The sequence below is a fragment of the Pezoporus flaviventris genome, unplaced genomic scaffold (assembly GCF_033815535.1).
Source record: "Pezoporus flaviventris isolate CSIRO_AGI_PZ_B2104156 unplaced genomic scaffold, CSIRO_AGI_Pfla_v1 ptg000005l, whole genome shotgun sequence".
In the NCBI taxonomy this organism is placed as follows: domain Eukaryota; kingdom Metazoa; phylum Chordata; class Aves; order Psittaciformes; family Psittacidae; genus Pezoporus; species Pezoporus flaviventris.
In genome coordinates this window covers 7,397,939-7,419,745 of record NW_026892553.1, presented here as the reverse complement: position 1 = coordinate 7,419,745, position 21,807 = coordinate 7,397,939, and the positions used below count along the sequence as shown (strand labels likewise).

The following is a 21,807-nucleotide window of genomic DNA, read 5'->3' as shown; positions in this document are numbered from 1 at the left end:
GCCCAGGGGGCGAGAAGTCAACAGCAAAAAGCCAAACATGAATGGAGGCAGGAAATGCTCCCTTCAAACCATGAATGGAGGGAGATAAGGGAGCTGCCTTCAAGCTCAAGTGTTACCACCCATAGCACTGCCCTGAACACACAGTAAACAACACAATCTGAGAGTGTCAAGAGAGGCCACAGAAACAGCTCCCAGACCTCAAACCACGAGCTGAAAATGGAACAGGATTCATCCAGACAGGAAACAGGGAGCAGCAGAGCCAGGGACAGCAGAAAACACAGGGTTGTATGGACACTGTCTCCCTGACAACAGTGAAAGCTGTGCGCCCAGCCATGGGGAAAGGACATGGCAAAGTCCTCCCCACGCAGGATGCAGCGGGCTCTGTCCCCAGGGCTGCATTGCTCAACTCGGATGTCCAGGCAACGCACACAACACACGCTTGCTGATGCCACCTGAGCTGCTGGTTCTGTTGCATGGTCTCGTGACTGTCCAGGATAAATGAAGGGCTTGAGTTAAAGGAACCCCCAATGCACCCTCTTTTCCGTACCCACCGCCCAGGCAAGAACGCACTTCAGGAAGGACAGGGAATGTTGACTGTAAGAGGGGGTTCTCAGCTCCTTTAAGGCAGTCATTTTATACCTGTAGGAAACAGTGTTTGATTCAGGATGCTTATGAGCTGGACACAAGTAGAGGCTTGAACACTGTTGAGCTATATGCACTTGCCGTTAGTTTCATCCCATGAACCGTGCTGCAGGCAGGACAGGGAGCTGCAGCATCTTCTGATCCGAGTGCAATCATTCCCATGTGTCATCTCCGGCTGCTTTCCAACCTCACATCTTCCCCCAAGCACCCCATCATCCTCATTTCCCAGGTTAAAAGGCTGGTCATGCTGCTGGCTACAGAGGAGTCTAAGAAAATAAGCCTAAAAAGAAAGCTTAAATGTGAAGCTCCCACACACGACAGCATCTGTGGAAAGAAGCCAGGTTGGATAGGGCTTGGAGCAACCTGCTCTAGTGGAAGGTGTCCCTGTTGCTGTAGGGGTTGGAACTGGGTGAGCTTTAAGGTCCCTTCCAACCCAAACCCTTCTATGATTCATTCTGTGACTCAAGCTGGGCTCGGAGCCTTGCAGCAGCTCTGACTGCAAGCCCCAGCGTCACGGTGCCGATGACTGTTCCCATAACTACCCAGGAAGATAAATTTAGTCCAAGGAACCTTGTGTTGGTACATTATTTAACAAACAAACAGACACACACAAGAGGAAAACACAGGCAGGGACCCAGTTTAGCTGCTGTGTGGGCTGGTCAGACCTATGGAGTCAAGGCTGCTACCCAAATGAAAGGGTCCAGATCCTGAACCAGCACTATTGCTGGAACCTCAGCCCCCAGCAATAGGGAGCAGAAGAGCCATGCCAGTCCTGTAGGACCAGATGAGAGTGAGGAGAACCCCCTGCCCCATCAGAATGATGACTTAGAGCACAAGTGAAGAAACCAGGGGCTTATTAATGATCATCCCCATAACACTGTGGGCAAGAGACCAAGAGCCCGCAATGCCTCCTGCCCTGTTCCCAAGGCCATAGGGATGACAGCAAGTGCCAATCAGCCAGCCCTCAACCCTGGCCTCTTCATAGCTTCTCTCTCTGGGCCTCCCACAGCACCCTGAAGTGCATCTCTGTATCCTTGAGTCTCCCCATCAGCCCAGCCTTCTCCTTTGTGGATCTCACCAGCTCTGCTTTCAGCTTCTGCTGCACAGCTTAGCAGTTAACATGGCATGTCTTGCTTTCCATCTTCCGAGCTCTGAGCAGCACCTGTCCCTGTTGGCATTTCAGAACCTCTGTTTTCAGGCAGCACTTCTCACTCCATCTAAAATGGGAGGGTCATTGTTTAACCTGGGCCAGCAGCTAAGCCCCACATCGCCACCTGCTCATTCTGCCAGGTGGGATAGAGGAGAGGAATCAGAAGGGTAGAAGTAAGAAACCTTGTGGCTGAGGCAGTTTAACAGGTAAAGCAAAAGCCATGAGTGCAAGCAAAGCAAACTAAGAATTCATTCAATACTTCCCATCGGCAGGAAGGTGCTTAGAGCTCATGTGAGGTCACTGGGCACCAAAGCCAGCTCAGGTTGGGTCACTGCTGCACTTGCTCTACTTCTTGTAAGGCTTGGCCTCCATTGGTTCAGGTGGTTCCTGCTGCAGTAGTTCCGGTACATGCAGTTCAAACGTGTTACAACAAGTTAAAGGTATTGCTATCTCCACTCCTGGTCCCTTTGGACCAGACCATAAGGTTTAACATTCAGTGGACCCCTGTTCCAGCTTGGGTTTATCCACAGACCGCAGTCCATTAAGGGTGCACGTGCTCCAAGCAGAGCCTCATCTATGAGCCCCAGTATCTTCAGTGGTATTCCTGCTGTGGCACAGACTTATCCACAGGCACAGACGCTTCAGGGTGTATCTTCTGCAGCATGGACTCATCCTTGGGCCCCAATCCCTTTAGAATTATGCCTGCTGCAGCATGGACATAACCACAGCCACAGACACTTCGGGGTGTCTCATCCCCAGGTCACAGTCCCTTTGACTCGAGTTCACATCGCAGTGTGAACCGCAGTTCACGCTCGAGTTCAGCAGCGATGCCCTGGGCATCTGCCAGCCCAGGCACACGGCCATGGCTGTTATCTGTGTTCCCAGCCACAGCACAGTAAGATGATAGGCACCACAACAAAAAACAGAAGCAAAATGCAGCCACTACAAGCACTAGACTCACATACAGAAAGGAAGCAACACCCATGGCAAGCATTGGAGCCCATCAATTAATAGCTGACCAGCAATAACAGCTATAAATTCAATCTAGCACATTCCAGTCAAATCTGTCCTTATCTCAAGCACTTCATACCCCACAACTGGCACAAAAAAGGACTGGTGTGCTTTAACCCCAGCTGGCAACTAAGCCTCACAGCCACCCATTCACTTCCCTGCAGCGGGATGGGGGAAGAGGATCCGAAGGGTAAAAGAAAGCGCATGGATTGAGATAAAGGCAGTTTAATAAGTAAAGCAAGATCCCAGCTCATTCTTTATGGGGAATGTCACTCCTTTTCAACCCACCCTGACCTGCTGTCTCCAGAACTCCCCAAACCAGCAGGGATGCACAGCCACAGATTCATTACCTTGCACTGGAGCACATCCCACTCTGCTGAAGTCAGGTTTCTGTTCCACAGAAACATCCTCCGTTGGTATTCTCACATTCTCCCACTCCATTAGATCCTCCTGTTCCTGTGTGTTAAGGACCTGCAAGTCTCTTCCTTCTCTGTCTCCACCGCACATGGCTTCCTCCACCTTTGATCTGTCAAGTCTTGCCTTCCACCCAAAAGGGAAGAGCTGAATGGGAGCTTCACCACTTGTACCAGCTGCCACAAAGGATCCCTGGTCTATGCCTTTTGTGCTTCTATATATGAATTTAAACACACACTCAAATCTGTAGCCTGTTTTTCTGCTATTAAGTTTGGCATTTGCTTTTCTAGCTTCCTCTGGACCACACCAATCTTCTAATGTGCTGAGCTACTGGGCAGTAGGGGGGCTGAGACAAGTCAGGCCTGGGGGATGAAGCTTTCACCAGGTCCTCATGCTTTTCCAGTACTTCTTTTATGGTCAACTTGGACTTGCTGGGTTAGAAGGAGGAAATTTAAGGAGAAAAATAGAGGGCAAGCAGGCCGGAGTGCCCCCAGTGCACAACAGAGCTAACCTCAGACCTCAATTCCTGCTGCAGCTATAGCAAACTACCAACCCCTTGACTGTGAGCATCAATCCTCCTCCTGGCCAAGCTCTTGCTGCCCCAGCACAGAGGATTGCTGCTGAAACACATGGCATCAGCCTCTCCCTATAGCATAATGCTCCTGATGCTCTCTCAGTTTCAGACAAGGAGCCACCATTACGGGGACATGGCAGTAGCAGAACTAGGAAGCCCAAAGGCCCTGGGTCCCGGTTCACCCAGCCCCACTGCCTGTTTCAGGCCATCCCCTGCACAACCGGGGTGCAGGACCATTGCCAGGCAGCACGGACCAGTGCGGGACACAGCCAGGCAAGTGGCGCCACCGTGTGGGAGCAGCGCACGTTGCGCTCTCATGACCATGTGCAATGATGGTTTGAGGAGGGGGTGAAAGTTGTAAATAAGTAAGTGAACAAATCAAACCTCGACTTCCCCCCCCCCAAAAAAAAAAAAAAAAAAAAAGTTAAAGAGAACGTGAGACTTACCCAGAGAAATTCCCTCTTTTCCCTGCTGGAAGCCAAAAGGGATCTGGTTTCTCTGGGGTAAAGATGTCCTCTGTACAGAGCAATTCACAGCCACACAGAGCTTAACGCTCCCCCAGTCATGTCAGCTGCCGTTCAGGCTGATCACTGAAGAACTGTGCCCATGAAGATTCATTTAGCTCACAGGGGCATGAAGGTGTTAACACTGATACATAGGAACCAGGAGGATTTCAAAACACCAACTCAGCACAGATTTCTACTCCTCCCTCTGCTCCCATTCTCTGGACACAGGAGGATGGAGTATTTGAGTCCTGTAGACCCTTCTCAAAAAGGGAAGGATAAGAAGATACCCAGGACAGACCCACTAGCTCTGGCCAGGGCTCCCTTCCAGCAAACTGCATTTCACCGAGACCTTCCCTATGGCCTCAGAGTAGACCCCAAACAAGGGACAGAAGACGAACCATGGTGTGGGGTAGCAGCCTGCAACCTACCACTTGCTTTGCTGTTTAAGGGTCTGGTTTTGCCCTGAGGTCCACCTCCTGTCTGGACTGCAGTCTTTGGGCTAATGTGAGGCTACTTCACAGCGAACAGACTCAAAACACCTCAGTGCTCAGAACAAAGGCTGTGTCAAACCCCTCTTCAAGCAACAGCCTTGGGCACAGGTCTCTTGCTGGTATGCTCTTTGCCTTCTTCAATGGCCTCTTTGTTGTGTGCTGGGTTCAGGAAGCTGCATTCAATGACGCCCATCACACCTACGTATCTTCCCCTGCACCAGGGGCCAGAAATGAAAGGAAAGAGCTGCTTTAACCAATTCTGCTCAGAACGACAACAGAATCACAGTAGTTCTTTGTGGAGCACTGACACACCAAACCCCTGAGAGAGACAGCTCTGAGATACTGCTGCAAGGGAACACCAGTGCCCGTACCAGTCCAGCTCCCAGCACAGAAGCCAGGACTGAACTCTGCTGACACAGTCCTGCAGAGCACAGCACACTTGGCTCTAGAAGACTTGCACAGGAGAAAGATGAATAAATACACCCTAAGGAAACAGCGTAATAAATACATTTATTTACATGGCTTCCTTCCCCTCTCCTTGCCAAAGGGCTGAGAAGGCAGACGTGTAGAACAAGAGGGAAAAGCCAGTACACCCCAATAGTCTAAAGGCAGTGCCCATCTCTCAAAGAAAAGCCTGGTGCCCAGCTCTCTGCCTTCCCCACTTTGAGATTTCATGGATCTCCATGTTAACTCCCAACAGTCCTTTGCTGTCCCAGTTACAACCAAGGAGTTCTCATGGCACATGCAAATCTACGAGGTTCGCAGTTATCCATCCCCTACTTGGCAGGAGGGTTCTCTCCAGCAGAGGAGCACGGGATGGCAGAGTCAGCCTTTGGTGAATGCCCTTTGCTTTTCCCAAATTCAATGACCAGTGGCTTCCCCTGCAGCTTGTACCCATTCACCAAGTGCATGGCGTCCTGTGCCGACTGAACATCTGCAATCAGAGAGCAAACGGGCACAGGTTACACAGCACAGACACATGTGGTGTTCCTGGCTCACAGACCCTCAACCTGCACCATTACACAGTGCAGCACTGGGACCCTCCAGCCAGAGTGACATCCCAGTGTAAATAAGGCACATTAACAGATTGCAACCCTTCTCCTCGTACAATCAAGGAGAAGAATCAAGGAGAAGCAGCCTCCTTCTCCTTGGAGAGCAGGTTTAGCACCAGCCCAGTGCCCTGTAGGAAGATGTGGCACCTTCCCACGTCAGGGAGGAACCGAAGGGCACAAGGCAGTGACTCACCAGGGAAGGTGAGGAAAGCCTGACCCCTCATGCGGCCACTCAGGAGGCGGAACTGGATCGGTGGGCTGTCCTCCTTCTGGAACCGAGCAAATAAGGACACTAGGTCCTTCATTGTCACTCGAGGGCCCAGATTCTTCAAGTACAGCACCTGCTCCAGAGACACAAAGGATAAGTCAGCCTGTGCCATGCAAACAGACACCTTCCAGCCTGGTCCCACGTCCATACATCTCAAAGGTATGAATTAATTCAGTCCCTCTGCCATCCCAGAGTCCTTCACCCACATGCTAACGGTGGGGTTTGGAACAGAGGTGGGTGTATGGAGAAAGGCAGCTCTGCACTCAAGGCATCATCATGCCTGCTTGTGCCAAGTGCTGGTAACTCGTTATTTATAAAGCACAATAAGCTCCAGCTACCAGTTAAGCACTGAGTGAAGTCACAGCTTTTTAATCAGTGACATGCCAGCACCAAGAGGGGCTGGGGGCTGAAGTTCAGCTCTTTGCCAGGCTGGGTGACATGCCACTAGAGCCAAAGGTCCTCTTCCCTCCCTCCCAGAGTGGAGGCTGCTCTCCCTTGGCCAGGAGGATCAACCAAGCACCCTCTAAGCAGCAGGAAAGAGGAGCCTTTGGCTGCTGAAGCAGCTTCAGGGCACGCTAGCAAGGAAGAATAAATCCTGGTCCAGCTCAACACACCTTGCTGGGGTCCCCAGGGTTGTAGGACGAGAAGCGGGGAATACTCCGGAGTTCTTCCTCTGAGAGACGGTTCTTGCAGATCTCCTCTTCTGGGACAAACTCTACAGGGTCTTTGATAACCACAAGACTTGGAGGGGGCTGGTGGGGCTTTGCTGCAGGAAGGCTGGGACTTCTTTCCTGTTCTGCCTGCTCTTCCTGCCCTGGAAGCGATGACTCCTCAGCTGCAGGCCCCTGCAGGGCCGGGTTAGGGCATGAGCATGTGTCACTCTTGCTAGGCTGGACTTCTTCAGGGCGCTTCTTGCTTAGCAGCTCTTGGTAAACACTCTCCAGATGAACCATGGGGTCCTTTACATCTGTTATCCTCTTCTGAGTGTCATCTAATCCACAATGGAGAAACATGGAAATGCGACTACCACCAAGAACCTGGAAAACCTGACTCCTTCAATACACTTTCCTCCTGCATGCACGGCCAGGATAAGCCATGCTACCTTTCTACACCACTATGTGGAATATAAACTTCCAGGGACATCAGATTAAGCTCCTGGGTTTAAAGAAGGTCCATGGCATGGACTGACCAATGGTATCTCCTTTAATCTATTTAATGGAAATGAGGACAGATGTGAGAGGGGCACCTCCCAGCCTACAAACCTCAACCTTGCTCAGGGACCACAGCACCAGGGCAAGAAATGCTGTTATCCCAGAAACACGGTATTGGGAATCGGCAGCTGGGCTCCAGTTCTATTTGGCAACTGGCCTTTAACAGGTCACTCCTACTCCTTCCTGCTCCGTGCCTCTGCTTCCCTCCCACCATTGTTAGACTGCAGTTAAATGAGAGAAAGGATGATCTCTAGCCCCAGCCAAAGCATATCCCCAGCTGCTCTTCCACACACTGAGCTGGGCTCTGCACCACATCAAGATCCAGGCTTTCCAAACAGAGATGGACTTTACAAGCCTCTATATTAAACCCTTCAGAGAGCCCACTCTCTGTCTGCTCATGTAAGAGAGGAAAATATCTCCTCCCACACAGTGCCAAAACAGAACCATGTCTTCAGGGACAGAAGGCCAGACAGAAATGTGTTGGACTCCCACACCCTCCCTGGCTCTGCATGCTGGAACAAAGGCAGGAACAGCTTTGAGCCCACAGACCTTCGTGGTAGAGCGCTCGGAGGAAGGAGTGCCGGTCTGTTCCCTGGAAGAGGGCATTTTCAATCTCCATCTCCCGCCGGCTCAGCTGCTTGCTGCCAGCAAACCTCTGTGGCAGAGCCAGGATGCGCTGACGCTCTTCCATCTTCTCCTGGATGGCATGGAGTCGGTCCTGCGTGGCCTCCGGGGCTGCTCCCAGCCCAGAGCCCTGGAAGACAAGCAACAGCTTTGCTTAGATACAGTACATGCTTCCTTTTCAGAGACCCAGCCATCCTCCAGCCCCGGAGTGATTGCAACTAGGAACCAAAGAGCAGGTCACTGCAAGGGTAGGACAGAAATACAACCTCTCAGCAAGACTCAGTTCACGAGAGACAGAGCCTTTGTCCCAACTTCTGTGCTGCTTTCCATTCCCTGGCCTCGCTCATGGTGCCTGTGTCCCTCTGCCAGCTATACCTGTTTTCTAAGGCCACCTGCAGTAACTGCACAACCCCCTTTGGTATTTCTTTTGCCATGCCTATAGCATTCTTGAGCTGAACTTCCCAAGAAGCTTTTGGTCTATGATCTTGACATCACTGAGAACACCTTATATAAGCTTCCATTTGGCACCCAAAGATACGTTTGTGCTAAGAACTAAATTCCTGCCGAGATTCGGTGTTCACATGAACCAGCCCCCAGAAGGCACACAGTTGCTGCTGCACTCAGAGCTAATCTGGCTATGAGCAGCATTCCTGTATAAATAAACCTCACTGCACAGGGCCAGGGCACTGCTAAGATGCATCAGACTCACGCTGCCAAAGCTCACAGACATAACCCACCTGCTGTTCCCACAACCACCTCTATCAGAATCCAGAGAACATGCCTCCATGGGGCTGTAGATGATTTTCTTTCCTCACATTCAGTTCAAGAATTACTGTGCAGATCTTTCTGCCTCAGGCAAGAACCAGGCTTTTTCCCTGTACAATCCAACAAAGACTTTCCCGTAAGTACCTCTCCCGCCTGACTGCATGGGCCCCCATCTGCCCAGCTCCCATTCACTATTTCACAGCTTCCCTAGGGCACAAAAGGCTGTTCATATGAAGAAAACAATTGTGGGGAATCATTTGTAGTACTTTGTTTTCAAAAGAGCTGCAACTTAGCAGCTGACAGCAACAGAAGCACTCAGTGCTGCGCCAAGGGCTCCATGGGCAATCTGAAGTCCCCTCTGCTTCAGCTCCCTGGAATCTTTCACTCAGAGCCTCCACATACAAAGCTGCACATCGCTACCTGGCTTGAGCTTTCCCTCCAAGTATTATTCTTCTCTCACGAGCTGCAGATGTACCCTAACGCAGCTGGTTCTTTCTGACAGGGTATTGTTTTCCATGCTAATCTGTATTTCTAAACATCCCAGAACTCATTCTACACTGAACACAACAGCTGCTACTGCTGACATTCATTTTCATTCTTCAATTAACACCACTACTCTCTAACCCAAGCTCTAATGCAGGCCACACCAGGGCTGGGCTGGCATTTAAACACCAAAGCAAGTAATGGCCGGCTGGAGAGAGGCAAACCCATGACTACCACAGCCTGCATCTGCCTGCACACAGCTACTGGTCAGGAAGACGAGGCCAAGGATCAGCCCAAGTCCTGCTTTATTACATTAAAAGCAGGACATTCCAGTGCTGACCCTGGATAAGCCCAGAAGCCCCTTGTCTCTGGAACGTGAAAGAAAAGGGTGGAGGGAAGGGAATGGGAGAAATCTGCTTTGGCCACAAACTGTACCCAAAGAGGAGCACATCACTGCAATCACACACTTGGTCTAACAGCTCTATGCTGCTACTTTTATGTGGCTGTTTCAAGTCCCTTGAAGTGTATGCAAAACCCTGAGGACAGTCTCCCTGGGGACAGCTATCCCAAGCTAGCAATGGGATCCAGGGATGTGTCAGAATACAGAAAGGAGGAGGCTGAGGTGCTTTGTTTCCTTCTTTTTCTCCTCCAGCCTTTAAATCCTTCTTACACAGGTATAAACAGGTGAAATGATTTGCTTGAGACCATCAAGGCAGAAGGAGGAATACAGCCAAGTTCTGCTGTGTCCCAAAGGACCAACTCTTCTTTCCACCATAGACCATTCCACCGAGGAAAACAGACCAAAAGAAATGTGGGATCATGCTGGCTTACAGGTAACATACATACAGCAGCCATTCTTTGCCAGTGAGTTTACAAAGGACTTATGTTTTCTACCAGGGTGCCACATGCTATGGGGTTAGAGGGACATAACCACGTTCACATGCAAGCAGAGCACGCCTACCTTTGCTGTTGAAGCCCGATTCTTCCAGAGCAGGATCTCTGAGTCGGAGAGCCCCAGCTCCCGGAGAGAGGCAGTTTCTTTGTTGTTCTCCTGCAGGGCCTGGAACTGCGACAGGCTCAGAGCCCCCGCAGCCTCTTCCCCAAAGGGCTTGTAAAAAGCTGCAGGGGCAAAGCATCTCCGCTTTGACTTGCATCTGTAACCCAAACCAACACAACAGCACTGAGAAACCAGGGGAACAGGAAGGGGCTGGCCTCTCCCCAGCCATGCTTGGGCACCAAACAGAGACGCTGTGTTTCCATACCCTCCTGACCCTTTCCAAGCCCACAAGATCCCGCATGGCAAGAAGGTGCCCCAACATGGACAGGAGGCACCTCTCGACGCTGTAACACCAAATGCCTCGCAAACGCAGGCCAGCCTAGAAACTCATCCCTGCATCTGCCCCGGCAAACCAGTTCTTTTTCACCTAATGGTTAAAAGAAGTTACCACCAGTGCTTGCTCCAGGAGATAAAGAGTGCTTATCTCCTGCTGGAGTGTCCTGGCAGGAGACCAGCAAAGGAGGAAGGGTTCACACAGCTGTTTTGGCAAACAACAGCCTGCATAAACGCAGGAGGAGGCCTCAGTGAGGCAACACTGCTGCTGCCCTAGCATGGGCAGAGTCTGCCCACCGGCCCCTCTGCAGCCCCACCAGGGGCCAGATCAGAACTTACTGCTCGATGGAGACAGTGGTATCGAGCTGCTGGTGAAGGAGGCTCTTCAGCTGCCGCTCTCCTTCTGTCTCCAAGTCTTCCAGGAGGAGCTCATCACTGGATAGGCTGCTGTTGACCCTGGAGCGCACAAGAACAGAGATGGTCAATAAGGCAACAGGGAAAACACCGCTCACAACACAGAGCTGCTACAGTCCCTCTGCCTCCTTAATGGTTTTATGGGCTTTAAAGCACAACAAGGAACCAAAACTACTTGACCAAAGCTGTATTAATGCTACCTAGAAAAACCAACAAAACATGGGACTACTTTGAGAAACTTATAAATATCCCTGGAAGCTCTCCTGTTACGTTTTCCCCTCCCTAAGCCACATGTAATGTTATGTTTATTGCTGGAAAGTCGTTTTGTACCAGTACCCAAACAGACATTGCTAGTTTCAACACAGTTCATGAAGAATCATAGAATCAACCAGGTTGGAGAGGGCCTTTAAGGTCATCAGGTCCAGCCGTTACCCCGGGGCTGCCAGGACCATCACTAACCCATGCCCCGAGGCTACTGCGGGGGCAAAGAGGCGCAGCCTGAGCAGCGCTCCGCGGAACGCTCCCCTCCGCCTCCCCGGGGGGACCCGCTCGCAGGCGGGCACCACACGCAGCCACCCCGCAGGCACCACAGGGGGACGGACCCCGCGGCCCAGAGCATCCCCCCCCCCCCGCACCGAGCGGTGCCCGCGGCAGAGGCTGCCTGCAGCGAGCCCGAACCCAGCCCCGGCCCGCAGCCGCCCCGCTCACCGCCGCATCGCCGCGCAGGGCCCGCCGGGAGCCGTAGTGCGGAAGGGGCAGGGCCGAGAGCGGCGCCGTACCCGGCAGCTCCCTCCCGGCGACCGGCAGCCGCGGGCGGGGATTCACCATTCAGGCTCCGCTCCCGGCGCAAGAGCCGCGGTGAACGAGCTGGAGCCCTCTGCAAGGGCTTCCCGCATGTCCCTCAACAACAGTCGCGACCATAGCGGGTATGAGGTGCCCCCCCTCCTTCCTTAGAGATGAAATCTGCACCCAGGAGCAGCGTTAAAGAGCAGCTCACAAGTTGTAAAGCACATCATAGCCAGTAAATTACCCAACTAAGCAAACCCATTCCTTCCAGCAGGCAATATGTAAAACCAGGCAGAGGAAGGTAAATATAAAGTAAAGCCCTTTACACATTTTCAGCATTGTGCAGAACAGAAGCATAAAGTGCAACGGAGAACTCAGTGACAGCTGTTCTGCTGAACACCTGATCCTTCACTCCCTTCTATTAGTAAGAATACATTGGAATATGCATTATCATCCACAGCGACAGGATGATGTCTGGTTCAAAGCCTTACAGCACACTCATTGAACAGGCTCTTTCCTGAACCAGCTGCACCACAAATCACCACACAAATACCATTGTTCTACTGGCACATCTAGTCATTTTTAATTGTATAGAAATGCTGCTTACAGGTACCAGCACAAAAGCAGGTTACTGTCAGAGCACAGAAAACAAGGCCCACTTTCACCAGTGGAAGCACACCCAATATGAACACAAACTCCACCCAGCAGTAACAGGATCGAGTCTCAGACTGCTGCAGCTCCTTCCAAGGACACCTCTTCATTAAATCTTCTCTCTAAGGTCCTGAATAAACGATCATCAAGTCCCACTTGACCATACCCAGGTTACACTGCAGTACTGGAGGGCTCAGCCACGGAGTCACCCACTGCTTAAGCCCTTCAGGGGCAGCATTTGTGTTTCTCACCACTCTGCAGGCAGTTACAAAGAACAAAGAGCACAGACCTGCTGCACAAACCTCATGCAGTCCCAGACTGGAGTGGGTGAGTTCCAGACAGACACTGCAAAGACTGGCTCTGGAACAAGCAACACATTTTACTGCAAGAAAAGAAACCCATGTAATGATCCGAGACCTAGGTCCCCAAAAACCTCTTTTCTGTGGAGATTTTAGGTTGACTAATTAAACTTTGAGTGATTCAATCAAATGTGATCCGAAAACTGCGCTCTTGCTCTTTGCGGCGGCTCTCACAAACCTTTGTCACCTCTTCTACCTTCCTCTGCAACACAGCTGTGGGAGAAACAAGAGATTAACCTTAGAACCACCCTAAAACACAACCCTGCACAGAAGGAGAAAGAAAACATTGCCATTTTGAGAGTCTCTCAGCCTTGACAGTGCACAGAGGAAGAAAACACAACACAAAGCACACATTCCGTAAAGTCAATTCTGATCCACAGGAGCTGCACCAGATTTCCAGATAAAGCCATGTTTGGAATGTGGAAGTTAGCATACACATTCTGGAGGAAAAGGACAAATTCAACCCTGACTGAAGCCAGTCATACTGTTTAAAAGGGACAGTAGTGTGCCTGCTTTCGCCCAAGCAGCACACACACAATCACACGCCAATTTTCCTATTCCAAATGGAAACTCCACATTTTAGAAATTGAAATATTTACTCTTTGCTTGACAGAACTAAAGTGTGAGCACTTTCACAGCACTGCAGGCAGTGCAATCTGGGGCTGCTGAGAGAAGCTCTGCTTTATTCTGCCATGCCCCCATGTGGCTGCAGGCATCAGTGAAAAATCAATTCCAAAGAGAAACCCCACAATATTCTAGAAGTTGAAATATTTAACCTTAATTTGACAGAACAAAGCACCAGGTTTTCAGTTCTCTGCTTTGCACTGATGCATTTCAATCTGTCCTTTTTGCGACACCTGCTTTCTATTTACATTCCCAAAAAGCTGCAGGACAACTCTCACCTGAGTTCTGGTCAATCCACTGCAATGAATCCATGTGTGCATTCAGGATCTTACAGATCTGCTGAAGCTGAGCACAAAGAGAAGGTGCAAGTCATTTCTTACACTACATAAAAACTAGGAGCAGTAAAAGACACAGACTCCCTGTCCCTGCCTTTGGAACACCATGCAACCCAGAGTCCCACATGTACAGCCCTGCTAACTTAGCAGCTACTGCCCCAGGGAAGTCTGTGCAGCAACTTTCTTCTTTTTATCATCAGGAAAAGAGACTGGTTCAGTGCCTGTGGATTCGGTTTATTCCAATTCAGACCCAGCAACCACATTCACCACCTTAGGCCTGAGATGGCAAAAGTAAAAAGGAATGGGAAAAACTCAGTCTGCAACAGTGAAGGGAAATTTTTAGTGGGCAAAAAATAAGCAAGCTTCTCAGTAAAACTACAAAGAGCATCAAGATCAATGTAATACAAATCAGAAGGAGCTGTAATTCACATCTGGTTTTCAGGAGGATACAAAAGTAATATAAGAAAAAAGAAGCAATACCCCCAGAGGGTATTCTAATCAAAATGTAGATTAGCAACAAGAAAGAAGCAAGTGGTGGAGCCGGAAGACACATCAGGGTTAAGGGCTGCCTCTGAAACAAGCTGTCATTTTGGCAAAAGTAAGACATCAGATAACCAGGGTTCCTACAGAATGAGACGCTTTGAAACCTATTAACAGAACCACAGAGTAACTACATGTGTCAGGCTGGTTGTGTGGTGTGATAAAGCCAGTTCTATTGACAAGAGAACCAACCCAGGGACAAAACAAAACACACTTCCTGGGTTGAAAATACAAACAGATGAGTATCCAGAAGTGGACAAATGAAGAACATGCTAAAAATACCGCTTGGATTTACCGGGTCACTTGTGTCCGCTGGGCCTCTTGATGTATTCAAGTGCTCAGTGATGTCCTTCAGATCTTGTGCCATGCGCTTCAACTGAGCATCTATGTTTTCAGCCAGTTTATAGCTGCAAAACACACAAGAACAAAGGTCAGAAATGTAAAGAGAACTTCAGTGCTCCCCATCACACCAGCTTCGGGTAGTCAGAATTAGCTTAAGCACCTTTCAAGGCTGGCAGGCATGTGGGAACAGCACCCTGAGAAGCATTCTAGCACACAGATGAGGTAACGCCTAACCTCTGTATCTCTTAATCACGAATTATGCCAAAATTAGTAACCTGTTCCCAGACAGCTTATTAGACAACAACACTCAAAGAGATTTTCATGATGATTCAAGGGCTTCCAGTCACATTTCCCTGTTTCTAATGCCTAAAATCTAAGTTGCCATGCAGAAAACAGGGTTACACTGACAAAGGCCTCTGACAGATCAATGCTGTCACACATCCCAATTCTTCGTGCTGACTGATCACCACATTAGTCTGCTCAGCACATGTCCAACACAGATTTGTGTCTTACGTCCTCTCCCGCTCTTCATCTGCGTGCTGCAAGTAAATGGTCCCACTCTGCTCCTTCACAGACTCCTCCAGAGGGGTCAACAAGTCTTCAAGCTCCTTCTGCTGGGACAGGATGAAGTCCAGTTCCTGATCCAGTCTGAAAAGACAAAATGTTTACCACACTACTTACAGCTCATGTACCTTCTACATCTGCTGTTCCACAACACAAGATTGTGTTTCTTCTCTGCATAATTTCAAGCATTCACAGTGTCATACCTCTTCTGATCAAGCTTCACTTTCTCTACTTCTCTGTGCAATGAAGTAATCTGGAAACACAGGACACTGAGTTATACTATGAAAATTCAAAAGTTAACTCATAAAACAAGAGTGGTGGAACTGATAAAGCCAGCACAATACAAATGTCTACAAGAAACAGTTATATAAAGATTTACAGACCAAAACCTGAACAACAGAGGTTTGGCTTTGAAACTCCACCCTAAGATAATTGTTATCAGAGTCTAAACTCACAGAACAGACTTCCAAGCATCAACATCTATCAACCAGAACAGACATACAATGAGCCTTTCAAAAGCATATAGATATAATACACATTGGCACCTAAAACACTGAAGGCTTTTAAGGACCTAACCAAGCAAAGCTGAGTTGCATTGGATGTCACTTTACCTTCTCTCCGTTCTCTATTAGCGTCTGATCCCAGGCATTAACTTGTGTAGCTTGATGGAGAAAGTGTTTCTCCTGGTCTTCCAGTTCCAGACTCCACTTATTTATCAAACTCTCCAGCTGGGCATAGGTCATCACTGGAGGCGCACTGAGAGCAAGTGTGGGACAGTGCAGAACACAGGATCAAAACCCAACACATAAATATGGCACCGCTCCACTCCCCCTGCTCCACCAGGTACCAGAACTGATATTGCCTCTTGTCCTCATCAGGACACAGTCACTTGTACCATATTACTCACCTGGTGCTTGTTGTTGTGGTGATGGCAGCTGTAGAAGTCACAGCTCCAGTGGCACCAGTTGTAGTTAATGGCTTAAGATTCAAAGCAAAGCCAGAAGCAGTGGTGGTGCCTGAAAGAAGAGATTCGAGTCAAGCAAGAGGACACATCTGCTATCAAACAGAACAGGTCTAATGTGCACTTCTAAAGCACAGTGCTGTGTGAGCTCAATCAGGCCCCTATACAAATTAAATCTCACATCTGGGAAGAAGGGCATGAAGCACGTCTTGACATAGTTTTAGTGGACAGTAAATGCCTGACCACTAGTTCCAGTAAATTGAGGAATTAGCAGCATGCATTTAACCTCCCGTATGAAGACGGGCTGAGAAAGATGGGGCTGTTCTGCCTGGAGAAGAGAAGGCTGCGTGGAGACCTCAGAGCAGCCTTCCAGTATCTGAAGGGGGCCTATAAGGATGCTGGGGAGGGACTCTTCATTAGGGACTGTAGTGATATAACATGGGGTAACGGGTTGAAACTTAAACAGGGGAAGTTTAGATTGAATACAAGCAAGAAGTTCTTTACTGTGAGGGTGATGAGGCACTGAAATGGCCTGCCCAGGGAAGCTCTGAATGCTCCATCCCTGGTGGTGTTCAAGGCCAGGTTGGACAGAGCCTTGGGTTTAGTGGGAGGTGTCCTTCCCCATGGCAGGGGGGTTGGAACTAAATGACCTTATGGTCCTTTCCAACCCTAACTATTCTATGATTCCAACCTGGGCATTATTCAAAGAAATTAAGTATTAACCCACACTGCTCTCTAGCTCCTCAGTTTTTAGTATTAGACCTAATAGCTACCAGCAAACCCAGTTCTTCTCCTGCATCTTTGCAGAAGGGGTGGTTTCTATGTTTCCACAAAGCTAAGAGCATCTACCATATGGCACTGTCAGGCAGTCACACAGCACTTCTAGGCATTGAGCTCAAATTCTTCAGTCACTCCAGAAACCAGATTTAGAAAGACCTTGACAGCTGAGCAGCATCCATGTTACTACACAGAAAATAGAAACTGTATCCTGAGATGGATGTTCAGTCCTGAATCCCAACACCATGCAGCAGCAAATTCCATTGCAGGTTTTTATATGAGTTACCACCTAAATGCAGCACTCATCTCTGTGGCTTTTTTGGGGTATTTTTCCATGAAGAAAAGTTTCATTTGAAGCTTGTAATGTCAAAGAAACAGATTAATGGGGCTGAACTGAAACACAACATCTCTCCCTAACACTTCCCCCTCCAAGCTTTTGGCTTATCCCTCTGCCAATCAGTACACCTCTCCCTCACCTCTTAGAGCAACCCTGCACCTGCACAGGCAGGCTAGAGAAGCAGCAGCTAATCTGTTTACTTTACTTGCTCCAGACTAGAACATCAAAGCCCAGAGTTTCCTTCACCCAAAGTCCCTTTGCTGGGGACAGGCTCCCAGAAGTTGCAAGTAACTGTGCACTTGGGGAGATGGAAAAGGAGGATACTGTGTTATTTAGTGTTACTGGAGGGCATCAGAAATTAGAATTGCTTGCTGCTACACTACAGTGGCCCTTCACACTACTGATGTCAGGCTTTCTTCTCCGCAGCTAACTTCTGCATCCAGTCCTTACCAGTGGCAGTGCTTGTTGTGGCAGCACTTGTTGTTCCAGGAGCTTTTAACCCAAACCCAAGCGTCCCAAGACTGGCTGTCCCAGTGGAAGGGGCACCGACTGTAAACAGAAGACAACATGAAGAGTTTGTGGAACCCATTAAATGCAGTGCCCCTTTGAAAAGCTCTACCCCGCCTGCTTACCTACCTCCATCTGGTCTGTATCTGTATTAACCACAGTCACTGCTCAGGAGAAGGATCATGGGGACATGACATTAAAAAAGGCTGAAGCTATAAAACAGCCAGAATACTCTGCAATTCTGCCAGGAACTTTCCCGGAATCAACCCAGGTGCAAAGCTATTGTCATTTCTCTTTAACTGTTTTGATTTCTCTAACATTTAAGTGCTACCGAATGCTAACATAAGCAAACGGTATGGGACACTGGCACGCAGGAAGTGTGCACACTTGGCATGAGGCTATTTTGCTAAGGCAATACAATTGCAAATACTAGAGGAAACAGGCTGGCCGATTTTCAGTTGCCTGGAAACAACCCACCTATGCTCATCTAAGAACAAGGCTTCAGACATTCTCATAAACAGAGAGTGCCCACTAACTTAAGAGCAATCTTAAATACTAAGATTAAGGTCTGCTTTGGACATAAGAGTACCAATGCAAGCCTTGTAGGGCTACTGAAAATACAAGTTCTTAGGCTGGTATATATATGGTACCTACAGATTGCAGGTAACTAGTTACAGGTAATCCCTGTGGCTTTAACAGAAAACTGGTGAGCTGCTAAATGTTAGAGGCACAGTAAGACAGCATTATGTATGGAATAGAGGTATTAACTCTAGTCAACACTAACCTTCACTGTACAGAGTCTCCATAATCAAAGGGAACTGAAGTGTTAACATATTATTGCAGGTTAAGAAAGCAAGCTGTTGGTTCTGTCTTCAAACCTGGGCTACTGCCTTAAAGTTATCAGAAAACAAACACTACTTCCTCCCATATAAATAATACTGCAAGATGAAACTTGCCAGTTATTACCAGAGGAGCTTGCACACATACAGCTGTGTGAATACTCAGTTTTAGCACAGTTCATCTCCACTGTCAGCCCACGACTCTTAAAGAAGCGTGGACACAAAGAGGGAAGGCAACAAACAGCAAGAAAAGCTGCCCTCTGAATCCTGCCATATTACCCCAGCATCTGCAGCTCCACGACTGATAGGGACCACCAAATGTGCTGCTGATTGATTCCCCCATCTGACAGGATCTGTATATCGGGACTTACGTGTGAGGCCTGTGGTGGTAGATGATGCTGGGGCTGCAGAACTCGCTACAGATGCAAACAAAGTTGGCCCCGTTGAGCCAAGAACAGAGGTCGTGCTGGTAGAGGCAGTTGTAGCAGATGTGGACGTTACTACAAACAGAAAAAGCATCCACCTTGTACAACCAAACCACATCATGCTCTCACCCTTTTCAGAAGACTCACGTTCAGAAAGGGACACAAAATTGCCCATCTATACCACATTTTTTATGGGTGAAAGAATTTTAAGGTACTTTTTGAGGTGGAAAAACCTCAACTCTGTTTTCTCAGTGTACGCATTACACCTGCGGCTACCCTCTGCTACACCCCAACAAGACGTATGGAACAGAATTTATCACGTGGGACCCAATAAAAAGTAGAGAGGATACAAAGCGCAATGGCTGTATGAACTGCCACAGTTTACTGACCCCACTGCAAATTCACAGTAACAAACACTTCCAGCCCATTTCCAGAGTCCAGTTTAGAAAACTATTCCCACAAGGAACAGAAGATTCACAAAGCCTTCAGGAATTATTCCCCAAAATCACTTCCTACCTCCAACTTTGGCTCCAAAAGACAGAGCGGGTCCTGAGCTGGTACTTGTGGTCAGTGTTGCCGTCGGTGCACTACTGGCTGCAGTGGAAGTTAAGGACCCAAAGTTCAGGCCTGGAACAAGTGGCATAGGCAAAGGAAAAGACAGACCTTTTACAACAGAGACACTGGAGCTTCCACTGACCACAGCAACAGTCACATTAGAAGCAACAAAGGTATAAAAGCCACTCGCTCTGTTGCACACGGGCAGAAGCAGAGGCTGCAGAACCTCCCCAGCTGCCCTCCCTGATGACAGGATTCCTGACTACAGCAGCCATCCCAAGGCCAGGACTCACCTGTGCTCTGCCCCCCAAGGCTGAAGGGGGCTGCAGACTGGGTTGCAGCTCCCAAGGTGGCAGCAGAGGTGGCAGCAGCTGCTGGTGCTGCTCCAAAGCTCAGCCCCGTGGGCGCCGTCTGCGGCGCTGCAGCACCGATGCTCGGGTTGGCTGCTCCGGCCTGAGTCGTGGTGCCGCTGGAAAAGGTAAACCCTGCAGTTGTCCCAGACTGAGCTGTGGTGCTTGTGCCAGGGGTTCCAAACGTAAAGCCAGAAGGAGCTGCTGCTTGACTTGAGGGCGTGCTGGTCGGTGCCGAGCTACCAAACGCAAAGCCCCCTGTGATTCCTGTGGCTGGAGTTGCAGCACTGCCTCCAAAGTTTAATTTGGGTGCATTTGACCTAGGGAAGAACGGAAAGAGATCAGTTGGAGATGTACATCCAGTCAAATATCAAGTCAGGTTTCTTATAGGCCACTTCCTGACAGCAGAAACCAACATTTATAACACGCACAACTGACCAGGTTTGCATTTCAGTTTTGACAAAGACTGTAGGGCAGCTCCTGCCATTTGCAACCCTCGGTTAAGCCTCTTTGTACTCCACCCCCTCAACTACCTCCACCCATACAGGCACTAGAACACGTTTGTAGCAGTGCAAGCAAAGTTGCTTATTCTCTGGGCTCTTCAGCGCCCTTTCCGCATCCCCTACATAACACTTGTTTTAATTAAATTCCACTGCTAGTCCCCGTGTGAGCTCCCTTCCCACTGCTCCCATCTGCCAGGCTTTGACAACAGAAGCTCCAAAGAATCGCTTCAAAGCTGCAGCCTTTCCTAAGGGAAAAAAAAAACAGTCCTACTTGGCTGAAGAAACATTCTGGGCACACCACATTTGGATGAGAAAGGACAAGACGTTTTATGCTTAATTTAAGACCCATTTGAAAAAGCCGGCATTGACAAGCACAGGTCTCGCTGAACTCGTTTCCAAACACACAACAGCGCAATGGGAACTGCACGGCACAACAGCAACAGGCTCCTCCTTTGAGAATCACGTTCAAACCACTGCAGAGCACCAAGGGGTGCCCGCCCCTGCCCCGCCGCCCCGCGCCTCTCACCCCAGCTGGAACACGCTCGCTGCCGGAGCCGCGCTGCTCGTGGCCGCCGTCCCGAAGCTGAAGCCGGCGGGCTGCGCGGCCGTGGCCGCCGGCCTGCTGAAGGAGAACAGCCCGGAGGGCTGGCTGCTGCCGGCCGGCTGCGCCGCGCTCCCGAAGCTGAAGCCCCCCGAGGCCGCGGGCGTGGATGACGAGAAGGAGAAGCCGCTCGCGGCCGTGGTGGTGGCGGCGGTGCTGGGCGTGCCCAGAGTGAAGCCGCCGCCCGTCCCGAAGCTGAACTGGCTCATGGCGGCGCCGGCAGCACGGACCGGGACCGGGACCGGGACCGGGACCGAGCAGCGGCACCACGCCTGCACCACCGCCCGCCGCGCGCTCCGATGACGCACGGCACCGTCGCGCTGCGCCCACCCCTCTCTCCCGCCCCCCAACCACCTCCCGGGGCTTCCCGCTGGCGGCAGCGATTGGCTCGTTCCTCCGCCGCTCGAGGGTGGCGCGCTCCGATTGGTTGTCCTGGCCTGAAGGGGCGGGGTGGGTCAGCGGCGTCCCGTTGCTACGGTGACGGGGGACGCCGCCGGTTGTAGCCCCGGAGCGGCGGCACCGGGGCCTTTGGGTGCTGCGGCCGCTGGAGGCCGGGCCGGGACCCCCGCGGCTGCCGTTCCTTATCAAGCTGCTTTGGTATGCTCAGGAAATTATAAACACGGGGCGAGTTTTTCGTAAGAAATGGTGTGGTTTACGTATTGCTCCATAGCCCAACCCTGGTGACTGAGGAGAAGCAAATCTCTTCCGGTCCCACAGTAATAACATAAAAAATAAAAAAATAAAAAAAAAAAAAAAAAAGAGAAGAACCTCACAAAAGTTTGGACTGAAACAGGCAGAAGGTACTTTTCAGATAAT

At 50.0% G+C, this 21,807-nt stretch overlaps 3 protein-coding genes and 1 long non-coding RNA gene across 4 annotated transcripts in view; 1 reads left to right on the top strand and 3 right to left on the bottom strand.

Annotated features, from left to right (window-relative positions):
* The window catches only part of PRRG3 (proline rich and Gla domain 3), a 42,175-nt gene extending 20,965 nt beyond the window's left edge, over positions 1-21,210 (bottom strand). The window contains exon 1 of the mRNA XM_061445944.1: positions 21,198-21,210. The gene's annotated coding sequence lies outside the window, so the exon portion shown is untranslated. The remainder of the gene's footprint in view (positions 1-21,197) is intronic.
* LOC133265431 (uncharacterized) overlaps positions 1-21,807 on the top strand; it is a 223,902-nt gene that overhangs the window by 96,923 nt on the left and 105,172 nt on the right. The gene's annotated exons all lie outside the window — the stretch shown is intronic.
* Positions 5,283-21,807, bottom strand: part of RBM41 (RNA binding motif protein 41) — a 65,969-nt gene continuing 49,444 nt past the window's right edge. Inside the window, exons 2-8 of the mRNA XM_061445940.1 lie at positions 11,644-11,659; positions 10,861-10,977; positions 10,153-10,345; positions 7,869-8,073; positions 6,723-7,099; positions 6,034-6,181; positions 5,283-5,722 (exon numbers count right to left, since the gene is read on the bottom strand). Coding sequence (XP_061301924.1) covers positions 5,565-5,722; positions 6,034-6,181; positions 6,723-7,099; positions 7,869-8,073; positions 10,153-10,345; positions 10,861-10,977; positions 11,644-11,651 — 1,206 coding nt within the window. The 5' untranslated portion in view covers positions 11,652-11,659 and the 3' untranslated portion in view covers positions 5,283-5,564. The remainder of the gene's footprint in view (positions 5,723-6,033; positions 6,182-6,722; positions 7,100-7,868; positions 8,074-10,152; positions 10,346-10,860; positions 10,978-11,643; positions 11,660-21,807) is intronic.
* LOC133265425 (nuclear pore glycoprotein p62-like) lies at positions 12,332-21,229 on the bottom strand. Its single transcript, XM_061445934.1, has 12 exons — positions 20,917-21,229; positions 19,831-20,207; positions 19,499-19,609; positions 18,929-19,057; positions 17,662-17,760; positions 16,044-16,152; positions 15,748-15,892; positions 15,340-15,389; positions 15,086-15,220; positions 14,526-14,637; positions 13,634-13,700; positions 12,332-12,944 (listed from the first exon to the last, which is right to left on the bottom strand). The coding sequence occupies exons 1-12, from the start codon at positions 21,198-21,200 to the stop codon at positions 12,853-12,855; spliced, it is 1,710 nt and encodes a 569-aa protein (XP_061301918.1). The 5' UTR covers positions 21,201-21,229; the 3' UTR covers positions 12,332-12,852.

What these genes read in the sequence shown, in the direction of transcription:
- LOC133265425 (XM_061445934.1), bottom strand. Translation starts at nt 21,200, where the DNA reads ATGAGCCAGTTCAGCTTCGGGACGGGCGGCGGCTTCACTCTGGGCACG. An exon ending in CCTTGGGGGGCAGAGCACAG is followed by an intron (nt 19,610 to 19,830) that starts GTGAGTCCTGGC and finishes CACTTGTTCCAG; the next exon opens with GCCTGAACTTTGGGTCCTTA. An exon ending in TTTTGGAGCCAAAGTTGGAG is followed by an intron (nt 19,058 to 19,498) that starts GTAGGAAGTGAT and finishes TTCTGTTTGTAG; the next exon opens with TAACGTCCACATCTGCTACA.